The sequence below is a fragment of the Chrysochloris asiatica genome, unplaced genomic scaffold (assembly GCF_000296735.1).
Source record: "Chrysochloris asiatica unplaced genomic scaffold, ChrAsi1.0 scaffold00009, whole genome shotgun sequence".
Taxonomy (NCBI): Eukaryota; Metazoa; Chordata; class Mammalia; order Afrosoricida; family Chrysochloridae; genus Chrysochloris; species Chrysochloris asiatica.
Window position 1 is genome coordinate 8164467 of NW_006408527.1, and position 15027 is coordinate 8179493.

At 36.5% G+C, this 15027-nt stretch overlaps 1 protein-coding gene across 3 annotated transcripts in view; it reads right to left on the reverse strand.

The window, feature by feature from the left end:
- RCOR3 (REST corepressor 3) overlaps positions 1-15027 on the reverse strand; it is a 77862-nt gene that overhangs the window by 13698 nt on the left and 49137 nt on the right. For all 3 annotated transcript variants that reach the window (XM_006834033.1, XM_006834034.1, XM_006834035.1), the window contains exon 9: positions 7940-8017. In XM_006834033.1, the coding sequence (XP_006834096.1) occupies positions 7940-8017 (78 nt within the window). The remainder of the gene's footprint in view (positions 1-7939; positions 8018-15027) is intronic.

Consider the following 15027-nt stretch of genomic DNA (forward strand, 5'->3'; position numbering starts at 1 on the left):
CCTTTCAAAGGGTTCCTGAGGCTGTAAATCTTTATGGGAGCAGAAAGACTTGTCTTCTTCCCGCTAAACATTTTATGAAGTTTTATTTTCTTTGGAGAAGATCTGTTAGTCTCTAAAGCGTTTTCCCTTGATATTTACATTAAACTTATTCTTACTCTATAATAACTAGTATAAATTGACTGGAACTGTAGACCAAGCCTCAGTTCTAAAATATTCCCTTAAATTTCTGATAGAAAGGATTTCCCACCGCAAGATTTCCCAGTATTATTATGAAAAAAAGAAAAAAAAAAGCTAGGTTTAAGATGTATCTATGATGGCAATATTACATATTCCATACCTAAGCACATTTCATTAGTGTATATCTATTAATAAATCAAGGAACGTTGGCAGCAGATGGCGAGACAGTAACCAAGTACACTGACCTCTGAGGCCTGCAGTAAGAGGTGCCAAGAAAAAGTAGCCTGGTGTAATACCAGAACGGGCTGGGCAAAGCAGAAAGAAAGGCTTCCTTTGAATAGAGAAGGGTGTTTAGGTCTTACCTCAACGATAAGTCTTAAGCAATTAAAAGCTTTTATAGTCACAGAGATTCTGGGTAACACTAACTTTTACACTATGAATGAGCAACAGAACAAAGGATGAAACAAATATGCAAAATTAGAAAACCATATTTTTATTACAAGAGAAAGTAGGGGAAAGAATCTAAGGCAGAAAGTGCTGGAATTCAGATGAGATTTAAAAGGTACAGCAAATGGGCCAGATGGTACATAGTGGACAAGCCTCAAAGTTAGGATACTAGCAATAAGGCAAAAAGGAAGAGAGAAAGACAGTGAATAGGAAAACTGATAAAGGCACATACAAAAACAGTAATAAGAAAAAGGTGAATCAAAGCTAAATAAGGGGGTAAAAAAAAAACACCAAAAAGAAAAAGGAGACGATAGGGAAAAAATCAGAAATGCAAACACATGTCCCAAAAAAAGTGAGGAACAAGAATGGAGATGGAGATAAAATTTGAGTTACCCTAACAAACTTATTCTACCACAGCTATGAAAGGCTGATAAAAGAGGTCCTTAATAACTAGTATATTGAATAAAGAAAACTAAACGGTTTACTGTAATTTAGTTTGAAACTAAACGTTATGAAAACCAGTTTATTTTCTCAGTGTCCTCTTATAATCATGACTCACACTATTCTTCTGAAGTTCCTGCCCAGGAGTAAGCATCCTTTCTTGTTGTTGTTGTTAAGTGCCATCGAGTCAATTCCAACCCATAGTGACCCTGTATAGGGTTTCCAAGGAGTAGCTGGTGAGCTTGAACCACTGAGCTCGCAGTTCAAATGACTTTGCATTCTGATGCATTAGCCCACAGTGCCATACCAGCATCCTTTCTTGTTGTTATGTGCTGTGGCGTCGGATCCGACTCATAACGACCCTTGTACAGGGTTTCCGAGGCTGTAAATCTTTGCGGGGTCAGAAAGCCTCATCTTTCTCCTGCGGAACAGCTGGTAGTTTCAAACTGCTGACCCTGAGGTTAGCAGCCCAATTCGTAACCACTGTGCTACCAGAGCTCCTTTCTTGTTGTTGTTGTTGCTACATGCCATCGAGTTGCTTCTGACCCATAGTGACCCTGTATATGGTTTCCAAGGAGCAGCTAGTGAGCTTGAACCACCGACCTTGTAGTTCAAACGACTTGCAGTCTGACGCATTAGCCCACAGCGCCACACAATTCAGCTGGATACTCATACCAAAGATTTTACAGGTAATTTTCTCTTACACTCTGACATATGTCCTAAAGGCTTCGATCTTTTGTAATATGTATCTGAAATTTTATTTTGATTTATGCTGTATCTGTACTGTATTGGCAAAAACCTGATAGTGAAAGATGTTGCTATGGTGGATGGAACTGATAACACTGGAGCCAATTGTTAGGAATACTGATGAGTAGAGTCTAATTGTACAAGGAATCACTTAACTAGTGAATATTTTCGTATTTGTCAACTTTTGCTTCTTGGTGCTTCTTCTAGATTAATGAGTATCTGGACACTGAGGAGCATCTGTAAGGTCTACATTGGCAAGTTTCTCCGAGGATCAAACATAACATGAGGAAATATTTTAGAATATGAGGGAGCCTCAAAAAGTTTGTGAAAAAATAGAATGAAAAGATGATATTTTCCCACAAGTTTTTTGACGCCTCCTTACATATGTAAAAAACATCTAGACCAGTACCTAGCAGACAGAATTTAATTAATTGGTATTTAATTGTTTAATCTAAAAGACAGAACTAGAAGAAAGGTATCATTAATGAAAAGGTAACAAAAAATGAAATAAAGTACAAAACAAGTGTTTTGTTTTTTTTATTAGTATTCCTACAATGCTGATCACAGAATAAAGAGACATCATCTACACTTCCTTACAATCCAATCAGATTACATTAACACAAATAACTCTAATTAAAAGTAAACAGCACAGCATATATTGGAAATTCAAAGACATGAGAAAAAGATACAATGATCAGAAGGAAGGGCTAGAGACTGAGATGGGTTTTAGAGGAGAAAGTTCTGAAAGACAGCGATAAGAAGGCATTCAGTTGAACAGAAAAACAGGATTTGTGTCAGGAAGAAGTGAGAAATAAGCCAGGAAAGCTGGTATTTAACCAAAGTAAAGTTCAGTGAGGACCACTTTTGGGAGAACAGTGAAAATGAAGGTTGGTTAAGTTTACACTAAAGTTAATAAGCAATTTATTTTTTTTGGGTGAGGGAGGTGGAGTGGAATAGATAAGGGTATGAATTTTACTCCTGGAAAGCTGGGAAAAGGGTGAGGCCATTAAGAACGTAGGCAGTCAAGAAATGCTGATTTGGGAGGTGTGAGAAGATGAACTGAATTTGAGATACACTGAGAATGATGTTATTAAGCAGAATTTTCAGGTGGAACTCAGGTTCTACTGGAGACTACATTTTACTAATTTATTCAAATAAATTTTTTAAGGATTTGGGGAAATTTTTTAAGGGAGTACACAATGGAGCTGAATGTTACTCTGATATGGGGCTCTAAAATTAGCCTTTGAATTAAAAAGAAAAGATGCTCCTCTCCCCTCAAAACAAATTTCCCTAGAAGTATCCTAATGAAAGTAGCAAGATAGGTACAGTCTCTCAATAAATTAGCAAAGCTAGGTATTTTTCCAGCATTGCAATAGATCATTAGTTTTTGAGTTCAGCCCCAGATGAAGCTGTTGACTGGAACTTATGGGGGAAAAATATGGAACATTAGAATCTTACTCAGTTCACTGAGATGCTCACACAGGAGGCATGTGGAAGCTAAAACCGAGTAAAAGAAAGGTAGTGACAGTTTCCAGTCCCATACCTGCTTACTCTGGGTATATGTTCAATGAATAGCATTCAGACAGAATTGCCAACACTACTAAACTTGCTTCTATTAAACATAGTCCTTCTTTGGCTGAGTGCCTACGGTTGTATTTGTGTCATTTAAAATACACATGTGATGTGGCTCTACTACAGAGTTATGAGAGTGTACGTTATTTCTTAAGAGAAGGGAAGAGAAATAAATCCTAAGGATAAAAGCTTAGAGAATAACTATAATATATATATAGAAAGGAAAATCACAGCTGGGAAGATAATACAACAATAATAAAAGAGAATACAACCTTCAAAAGTAAAAGGAAGAAAGACAGGTAGTCATCTATATCAAAGGCTCAGAAAACGTTAAGGAGAAGGAGAATTAAGAGTTGTGCAATTTAGGCATCACTATCAGTGGCACTGTGGGCTAATGCACCAGGACTGCAAAGTCATTTGTGCATCAGACTGCAAAGTCATTTGAACTGCAAGGTTGGTGGTTCAAGCTTACCAGCTGCTCCTTGGAAACCCTATACACGGTCACTATGGGTCAGAATTGACTCGCTTGCACATAACAACAACATCATCAACATTAACCTCTAAGAAAACATTAACCTCAGTAGAGAAAACTCAGGGAGGTAGTGAAATTGTATGGAGTTGAAAAGTTTGTATGACAAAACAGAAGCCGTGGAAAAGGGGAAAGACTTGAGGAAAAATAAGGTGTTTTTTTGTTGTTGTTGGTGGTTGTTTTTTAAATACACAGCATTTCTTAAGTTACTGATTTCTATATTCTCTTTTGAACCCAACAAGCTTTAGTAGAAATTTGCCTAATTTAATGAAAGCACAATTAGCTAGAAGACATCTAGAAATCTAAAATGGTGTACGGTATCTGTGGTTTGCCATGCATACCAGAGCATATTTTTCTATCTTGAATGCTGTTTTAAACTTTAATAACATGAAAGGCCCCAAGAGCCTTCTAAAGCAGTCTCTGGCATCCCTTTCCTTGCTACATTAGCTTGTCTTTTCATCTTTCCCACTTTTGTCAGTGGGAAATTCACACTATTTGAATTGGAAAAGTTCACCAAGATAAACTTTCTACCCAATATTAAAAATTCCACTCAGCATCCATAATAATAAAAGTATGCCATCCACCTTTGCATAAAAACATCCAGAGATGGGGAAATCTCTAGCTTAAAAAGTACTCAGATCAGATGCATTAACGTTTCCACCTATCCACCTCCATTCAAAACAAATCCAAGTATAACAAAACACATGCCCATCCTTCACCCCCAACACTCTCACATACTTTTAAGGATTCACATTAATTTCTACTTGGAAATGTTGAGTACATTACTAGTTGTCTGTTTCTACAAGTAATAGCCAATCCTATTTGGTACTCCTCTGGCATTTTATTTTCTTATCCCCACACTTAGTATTTTAGCAGCTGTAAAGTTTCTCTGCTCTAATTTATCCTGCATAATAAATTATTTTCCTAAAATTAAAATTTTTTCATTACATCCTTTCTATACTGAAGAAATAATATGGTTTTTCCATTTGGCTTAATTCAAAAGGCACACCTCTGTAGCTTTCTTAAGGACTTTTATATTCTGGGCCTTGCCCAGTCATTCCTATGACAAATAAATCTCTGCTCAACCTTGTTAACATCTCTCTCAGACACCGAGCTTGTTCCTCCTCTGAATCTGAGTTTCCATTCCTCAGTAAACAATGAGGTTCTTGAGGGACCATGGTTTTACACTTCCATAGAATTCTCAATATTAGCACAATAACAAGTACTTAGGGAATATGTGTTGACTGGTTTTTAAGAAGACTTTTAATTTTCCCCAATGGACTTATATTTTAAATGTATCATTCAACATCAAACTGTTATTTATATTATTACCCCTCTGCCTGGAATATTTCCCTTTAAGAAGTCTTCCCTGATTATCCTAGCTAAAATGAATAACTTTAATGAATAATTTCTGTTTTACTCTAGCATTTTACTTTCAAACTTTTCATAAAACTTTCATTAGTATGCCTTATAATATCTAGATTGAATTATGATTATTTTTATAGCAGCTGGACAAGCCCACATTTCCCTCACATTTCTGCGTTTCCTCTCTTCCCACATACACTTCCCACAGTGCCCAACACAGCACTTTACGTGAAACAGATGATCAATAAATACTTGTGGAAGTGAATGGGCACTCTTCACCGAAAACTTGCCTAGATGAAAATAACGAATATAGATTATAAGTAAAGCATCCTAGTAACTGTTTACTTCCAGTTGAGTTCTTTATTTAATGACCTCCGTATTTATTCCAAAGGTTAACAACATACTCTGGTAACATATGATCTAACCCAAGGTAGGGAATGAACAGCATGATTTTTCAAAGTCTATACTGTGATTGTTAATCTAGTACTTTGAAATGTATCTATCCATATTGCCTCTTCCCACCATAAAGCAACAGAAATATGATAAATGTAAATATAACCTGAGCATCTTCCAGATGATATAAAACATATCTACTTTTCAAGTCATAAAAGTTCAATAAATCAGCCTCAAAGTAATATTGAAACTTCAGTGTAAGGATGGCACAGTATTAAGGTTGTATTTGTTTTATCTTGGTCATTATTTTTATTAAAAACAAAACAAAATGTTTTAAGTATTTGATAACTTCTAACCCAGTAACTGGAGTCCTGGTGTGGCGCGTGGGTTAATGCACCAGACCGCAAAGCCATTTGAACTACAAGGCCAGTGGTTAAAGCTCACCAGTTGCTCTTTGGAAACCCTATACAGGGTCATTATGGGTCAGAACCGACTTGATGGCACTTAACAACAACCCAGTAAGTGCATTAAAATGTCAGACTCTAACATGCAAATCTGTTACTATAAGAAAATGTCCAAAAGTAAGAGGCAGCATAATATAAACAAATCAAAGATTCCAACTGGTGGTGGTGGTTATTAGATGTTATTAGGGTTCCGAGGCTATAAATCTTTATGGGAGCAGAAAGCCTCATCTTTCTTCTATGAAACAGGTGGTAGTTTCGAACCACTGACTTTAAGGTTCACTGCCTGATTCGTAACCACTACGCTACTAGAGCTCCTTAAGATTCCAACTAGGATTCTAAAAATCTGAGAACTACTCAGAGAGTTCTACCACTTACTAGTAATGTGAGTAAGTCAGTTAGTCTTGCTGAGTCCTTGTTTGCTTATGTTGTTCTGTAATTTTCTGGAAAATCTGTGTAAGATTAGAATTATCTTTTTCTTGAACAGTTGGTAGACTTTTCCAGTAAAGGTGTCTGGGCTTTGTATTTCTTGTGAGAAAGATGGTAATTATTCTTCCAATTTACTTAAGGATTATAAACTATATGTTTTCATTCTTTTTGAGGCAATCTTGATAAGACATTATTTTCCTAGGAATTTCTCTATTTCGTTTAGCTTATTGTCATCATAAAGATATTTATAATATTCCCATGATTACAAGCATGTACAGTTTTTTGTTTATATGCATCTTTCAAATAAATTTTAAATCATTTTTAAAAAGTTCAATAATATAAAGTAATATTTTTTGTATTACATTGTCCTTAATTGTTACCAGAACGTCAGTTTACCGGTAGGTTTAATATATTAGTCTACATGGTTTTCTTTTTTTATTACTTAGCCTCCTTGAAAGAGAATTAGAAACAAAAACAAGTTTCTTGATTATAATTCTTCCTTCCTAAAAGACTCTAATGATTAGGAACACATATAGTACTTTACTTCTGAAGTATTTTTGTCCTACTTCTCCCTAGTTACCCCTTACATACTTAATTTATAAATACCTTCAGTCAACTTGTGATTTAAAAAATTTTTTTTGGAAAAACCACCCCATTAAGGCCAAATGAAATCATATTTAGAAAGGCAAATCCAGGATATGAAGAATATAAAAGAAAAAAATGAGAAAAAGATTTTATTACAGAAACTTTTATACAAAGACTTGATTATAGACCATAAAGGTATTTAAATAATTTTATAATTATCACAAAGATTAAAAAACTTACTTAGATTTCACCTAAAATAAAATAAGAGTTGGGAAAATAGTCCATCCGTACCTGTTTGTAGATTTTATATTTTCAGGGATATAAGTACATGGATGTCAGTTCACATACTAAACCCCTCATTGGAAATCTGAATCAAAAGACAAACACTTTAAAATACAAATGTGCTAAAACTATTAAGATGAGCGCCAGTTCTGGAGCTCCTCTCCTTGCTGTGTTACCAACTCACACAAGCAGGAAAAGGCATCAAATAAAGCTTGCTGCTGAGACAGAACTGCACTGGCTTGCTCATCTGATGATCATCTCCTATAGCTAGCTCCCCTTAGTACTTTGCTGTTTGTCAATATCTAAGGGCAAGAAAGAAATGACTTAGCTTTTTTCAGTTTAGTCATTAGTCAAATCTCAACAGACCAATGATCAAAATGAACACAGCAAATTATCTACATTATGAAACCTTCAAAGTATTACTAACCCAAGACCAAAACAGTAGTTGAATATTGGATAACTCAAAAACCAAAGCTGCACCATATAATCACAAGTTTCTTCAGTAACATACCTCGGGAGGTTTGAATTCTTCAATGCCACCTTCCATTTTCTGTTTAAGTGCACTGTTTACTTGCTTAGCATTCTGAACCTTCAAAAAAAATAATCCAAAAAGAGAACTGGATCACTTACTTAGGTAAATGTTTGAGTACTTAAAAGATGAAAATGGTGACCAAAATTCCTTTTAAATATTATTTCAAGAGGACAAACATATTTACCACTTAGAGTGTAATACAGCACTCATTACACTAATGTACACATCAATTAAAAAGCAAATTTCGTAAGTCACAATTCTTAAATATCTTTTAACAATGTCTCTTATAACCAAAGACAATTAATATTTATAGAAAATAAACTACATCTATATGTGTCTCAGTACCATATGTTTTGACCAAATAACATTTATTACAATATGATAGTGGCTAATATTGTTTACTGTGTGTAACAAAACATCATTCTGAATGATTTACATGTAATTAACCACTTAATCCCTACAACCTTATAAGGTAGATAAATGAGTTCTGTAATCTATGTCACCATATTACGCAAAATCTCACACATACAATAAAGGGTTACAACACCCAAAACTTCATCAGTGATACATAAAAAGGTAAGAACCTAATAAAAACACCAGCACACCTTTATATATAGCTTAAAAATTCATAAATACTATAATAAAGATGGCACCTTATCTTCAAAAAAGACCTTCAGTTTGTTTGTGGGAAGTGGGCATAAAAAAATGGTTATAGACTGTGAGTTATTGAAAAACAGTGGAAGAAGTGTTCTTTGAAATGAGAGGAAAAGTTGGATGTATGTGGCTTGTCTCACACACAATGAATTGAGATAGCTAGTAATGTCTTAAGTGTTCGGCTGGGTGCAGTTTTTCACTGACAATATCACACACAAACACAAAAATTTATATTACGCTCAAATTGTTCCCTATTTGTGGCGCCATGGGTTAATGAGCTGGACTGCAAAGTTGGTTTGAACCACATGATTGGCGGTTAAAGCTCACCAGTTGCACCTCAGAAACCCTTTACAGGATTGCTATGGGTCGGAACCAACTCGATGGCACTTAACAACAACATACCAACTGTGCTGGGATACATTCTTGTTTTCAAAGTAAGCATTACAGCAGAGTTGACTACTTCTATGACCAACCATTTTACAGATGGGAATTGTAGGGCACAGAGAGGTTCAGAAACTTTTTCCAAGGTCATAAATAGGAGATAGAGCCTAAACATGAACCATACCAATTTTCTAATAACAATATTGTTAGTCTCTACATAGATTGTTAAAGATTGTGATTTTGGAGTTTTTTATTCTTTATCTTTTTGTTTTTAAGTATGGGAAATCAAGTATGTATATAAAGTGATTTTTTTTTTTTTTTTTAATCAGAGAACTTGAAAACACAACTAAAATGTATAAATCTAGGATGATTCAAGGGTAGTTAGTTGGGTGGTCACCATCAGATAGAAAAATGGAGATGAACTACAGTCTTATCATTTCATAGATAAGTGGTTGTTGTTAAGTGCTGTCGAGTCAATTCTGACTCACAGCCACCTTGTAAAAGAGTTTGCGATGAGCAACTGGTGGGTGAGAACTGTAAACTTTGTGGTTAGCAGTCCAGTGCTTATCCAACACCAGGATTCCTAGATAAGTGGAGAGATAAATAAATATACAAGTCTGACAAATACCACACCCCGTGACACCTAGAAGTGCAGAGATTTGGAAGAAAGAAAACAAAGAAGTGTATGCTACGTATGTTTTGGTAAACAGGTGGTGATGAAGACTAGGGAAGGTTTTCCAGAGACGACATCTGAACTGAGCTTACAAGATTAATAAGGATGACGCAAGCAGACATTATGGGGATAAGGAATGAATTACAGGCAAAGCATTTAGGAAGGCAGGAAGGCCCTAATGCATGGACAAGAAATCAGACAGAGGACAGAAAAGGTGTTTGAATTTTGTTTAAAGATCGTAGGAAATGGAAAGGATTTTTAAGCAAGGGAGTAACATGACCTTCCGTGCCTTTCAGAAAGACCATTTCAGTAAAGAAAAAATGTGGTGGAAGAAAATGGAAATTAAGATTCATGGTTGGAAATGTTGAGGACTTTAAGTAATGCAGTAGGAATGAAGAAATAGTACTGGTGTTCAGAGAAAGGTTTAAAGAAACAATTTGGAAACAAAATTAAGATGTCTTTGTAAACACTTGATTGTGGAGAATTAAGGAGGAGATACTGGTAGCGTAGTGGTTATGAATCGGGCTGCGAACCACAAGGTCAGCAGTTCGAAACTACCAGCTGTTCCGCGGGAGAAAGATGAGGCGGTCTGCTCCCGTAAAGATTTACAGCCTCGGAAACCCTGTACAGGGTCACTATGAGTCGGAACCGACTACACGGCACACAACAACAACAACGAGGAGGAGATATGAAGGGTAACACTTGGGTCAATGGCTTGAACTGAGTATTGTTGTTAATAAGCGTTGTTGAGTCGGTTCCAAACCATAGCAACCCTGTACAGGGTTTCCTGGGAACAGCTAGTGAACTTGAACCACCAACCTTGTGGTTCAAAGTGACTTTCTGGTCCAGTGCATTAGGCCACAGGGCCATAACAGGACTCCTGAACTGAGTATGGAAAAAGAGAAACATATAACTAGGGTGGGTGTGGAAGAGTTCTGTTTGGGCATTCTATATGAGATGTGTTTGGTATGTAAAAGTAACAATGGCTAGAAGAATTGATAACTCACGGATGTAAACCTTTACTACGTCATACATCAAATGGATTTTCAAGCAAAGAGTTTTAAAAAAAAAAAGAGTCCTTTTTAATAACAATTGCTGGCGAGGATCCACTGCTGGTGGAAATGACAAATTGTACAGCTGTTGTGAAAAATAGTGTGATGGTTCCTCAAGAAACTAAAAATAGAACTACCATATGACCTAGCAATGCCACTCATAGGTATATACATAAGACCTGAAAAAAGAGATTCAAATAGATACATATGCACATATAAGGGGGCTTCAAAAGTTCATGGAAAAATTCCATCATCATTTAATTAATTTTCCAAATTTTTTGAAGCCCCCTCATATGCTCATTAAAGCATTATTCACAAGAGCCAAAAGGTAGAAATAGCATACATGCCAATCAATGGATAATGGATAAACAAAATGTGGTACATACACACAATGGAATACTACCCAGTCAGAAGATTAATGAAGTCCTGATCCATGCTACAATATGGACGAATCTCAAAAACCTATGCTCAGTGAAATAATTCAATCCCCAAGGTTCAAATACTGTATGATTTCATTTATATAAAAATTCAAGAACAGGCAAATGTATAGAAATCAGTTTGTTAGTGGTTATCAGAGGCAGGAGAAAGGGGGAAGGGGGACTACTGCTTACGGAGTATTGGATTTTGGTTTAAGCTGACAGGAAATTGAATTACTTAAAGCTAGGGCTGCACATCCTACTAATGTAAATGCTGTCAGTAAATTGTACACCTATAAAAACATAAATTGGGAAAAGTTGTAGAATAGATATATTTACAAACAAGAAAAGAAAGTAGCTGCTGAGGCTTCTTATGTATGACCAAACATCGCATGGGATTTGGTTTCCTGATTTGGAGGGTCATGGTATCAAGGGACATCATAGTTAATTGGCCTAATAACATGTTTAGTGCCTCTAATCTCCCCTGAGTTCACTGTATAGTACCTGCAGTGGCCATTCAAGGTACAACAATTTGTCTCTATTCGCCTGGAGTAACAGATTAACAAGAGTCAGGAGGAGGAGGATATGGAATGTGTGGCTACTTGCCTATATATGAACAAACTGCCTCCTTTGCAATGAGACCAGAAGAACATCATCACTGAATATTTTGGTACAAGATTATAGAGAAGAATCCTAAAGAAAAGGGGGAAAATGCAGCACAGATTTCCAAATTCTCATGGAATTCACGGAGCTAGAAAGGCTGAATGAACCCCAAAACGACAGCTTTAAGATAATCTTTAAACCTCAAAACAAAAATATCCCGAGATCTTTTAAAAACAAAAAAATACAAAGGGGCTTCAAAAAGTTCATGGGAAAATAGAATGAAAAGATAATGGAATTTTTTCATGAACTTTTTGAAGGCCCCTTGTAGTTTAGTTAAACTTGTAAAAACCATCTGGTTTGAGCATTACACTCTTTTAAGATCTATTTATAAGCACTCGACCATAGGTCGGTTTGAACCACAAGGCTGGTGGTTCAAATTCATCAGTTGTTCCTTGGAAACCCTACACAGGGTCACTATGAATTACAACTGACTCAACGGCACTTAAACAACAACCTACTTAAACAACAATAACATAAGGGATCAAATTGAAAACAACAACTTGAAAGACTAGACAGAAGCCTTAGGGGACACTGAGTATATGTCAACAGGGGGAGGAAGAACTCAGAAAAGGAGAGTGAGAATGTTTGCACAACTCAAAAAATGTCCTCACTGCCACTGAACTGTAGGTAGATATTTACACTGGTATGTTGTTGAAGCATATATTCCCAATAATATAAATAAAAAATGTATTTTAAAAGTTCCTTTTTTAAAAGTCAATATAAAGTCTAAAAGTGTAGTAGTAATATTGAGGTTGAATGAACACATTTTACTCATCATTTAATAAGCAAAACTGAGTGCTTTATAAATACTACAAGCAAAGCTTTTTAGAAATTGCTTGGAGCGAAGACATGCTGTAGTTAGGAAGACAGCAGTCCCTTGGGTGCATTCATGGACTGACTAGAAATTAGGCATTCAAACAGATGTACACTCAAGAGAATCCAGTGTCACCAAAGTCAAGGGAAAGAAATTCCGAGAAGGAAGACTTGGTTGACAATGTCAAATATTACTGAATAGTTACGGGATATAGAAACTAAAAAGAGAACAGCAGACTTGGCAACTTGTTCACAATCTTACAAACAGCTCCTTCAATGGTGGAATTGGGATGGATATGGGTGCAGAAACCAGATTTTGAAGGGCTGGAGAAAGTGCTAGCAAGAAAGCAGAGGACACTAATGTGGTATACTTATAAAGGAACTTGCTGGAGAAGGAAAGAGAAACATGAGTACTTTGGGTGAGTAACCAAGATTAAGGGATAGAGAAATCTGAACCTGCAAGAGATAGAGTAAATCCTTTTAGTCCCACACTCTATTGGTGCAAGGTTCTTACATTTTATGTGTTGCTGTTGTTAAGTGCCGTTGAGTCGATTCCAACCCATAACAACCCTGTATAGGGTTTCCGAGGAGTAGCTGATGAACTTGAACTGCCGACCCTGCAGTTCAAATGGCTTTGCAGTCTGGTGCATTAACTCACAGTGCCACATAAGAACGGTATAATATTAACTCTAAGTAGACTACAATAGAAGGCCCTTGTAGTTTAGTTTAGCTTGTAAAAAAATGTCTGGCTTGGATAAGCAGAAGCTAAGAGATTTTGCCAAAGCCAACCCTGCTATGAAAAACATCCTAAAGGAAGTTCTGTGGACTGAACAACAAGAACAAACAACTACAGAATGACATACATGGCAGCATCAACCTGAACTCAGTCGACAAATGAGAGACAAGAACAGAATAAAATTATAAGAACAGAGGATCTGGAGGTCAGTCTATGACCAAAACAATTACAATGTGAAAAAAGGTAAACAGAAGAACAGAGATCCAGGTGGTGGGAAGGTCAGGTAGATTACTGGATAAAATAGACTATCTTAAATAGAGGTAAGAACTAATGGAATATAAGGTAACCACAATGGGGTTGGTTGGGGGTTTATTTTGGGTGTTGGGGAAGGCAATACAAGAAGAGGGGAGGAGGCAGAAGAACAAGATAGATAGGGGAACACGGAGACAGGTTTGCATGGCCTAGTGGGACAGAGGTAAACAGTGATGCATACTCAACCTTGGAACAACAGGGCTCTGGGATACAGGGATCTTGAAGAGGGTAAATAATACTAAAATTCTTGACTGCCTTATGAGTATTAGTTCCCCTTGTCTACTATTGTAAAATAGACACTTGAGTGGGATAGAAAAGAATGTTGGGAAACATGATTAAAGAAAGCGTGTAAACCCGCCTTCAGCCTTTAACTGATTGGAATACCTCAAAGGGGTTCTACAACTTGCCCAGTGAAACAGGCTTAATGCAAAGCCTTCACAGAGTATAGGACTTTAGGTGGAATCCTGAGTCCCATCCACAACCTTGTGAGGTGAGACATTCCCACTAGAAAGGACAAGCAGACTGGAACAGCTACAGTGACAGAAGATACATCTTCATGATGAACCTGAATATACTCAGAGCGGTAGTTACTCTAAATACCAACAGATAGGGAAAGTGTCTTCAAATCAAGTATCAATGCTATCTGCTCTGTGCACAGGGTAGATAGTGTGGGGGAAAAGAAAGAGTCTCTACTAAATAGCTATCATCTTGTCTAGATGGGTCTGGTGAAAGGAGATGGGGACAAGATTCGTAAGATTCAACAGTGAATAACTTATCATGACTAATCGCGATTGTCACACTTGTAAAGGTAGAAGTTTTGTAACAAAAAAAGGGGAGTGGTTAATCTTACAGTCCAGAAACAGAGGACCCTAGGACCATCAAGAGAGGAACGCACAAACAGAATGCGGGACCCTAATCAGAGAAGCAGCAGCGCCAGAAACGGAGGTAGAGATGGGGGCATGGAGATGAGGAGCAGCTGAGGACTCTAGATTCATCAACTAAGAAGAGAAGGACTAAGAACTCATGGCCAGGAGCAGACTTGCAGAATGTGTCCTTTGGAGATGTAAATTATTATATATGCCTGAGTGGGTTTTTTGTTTGTGTGTTTTTTAAAAAGCTAAAGTGGATAGAGAAAAATACTTTTAATTGATGGTATATGGAGGGGATTATAATCAATGTATTGAAACAAGTTATATGAACTGTTAATGTGAAATTGATGATGTGCTCTGTAAACTTTCACTCAATCCACAATAAAAACCTTAAATTAAAAAAAAAAAAAAAAAAAAAAAGAGTCTGGCTTGAGTATTATGCTCTTTTAAAATCTATCTATAAGCACTTGACTGCAGAGAGAAGCCCTGATGGCACAG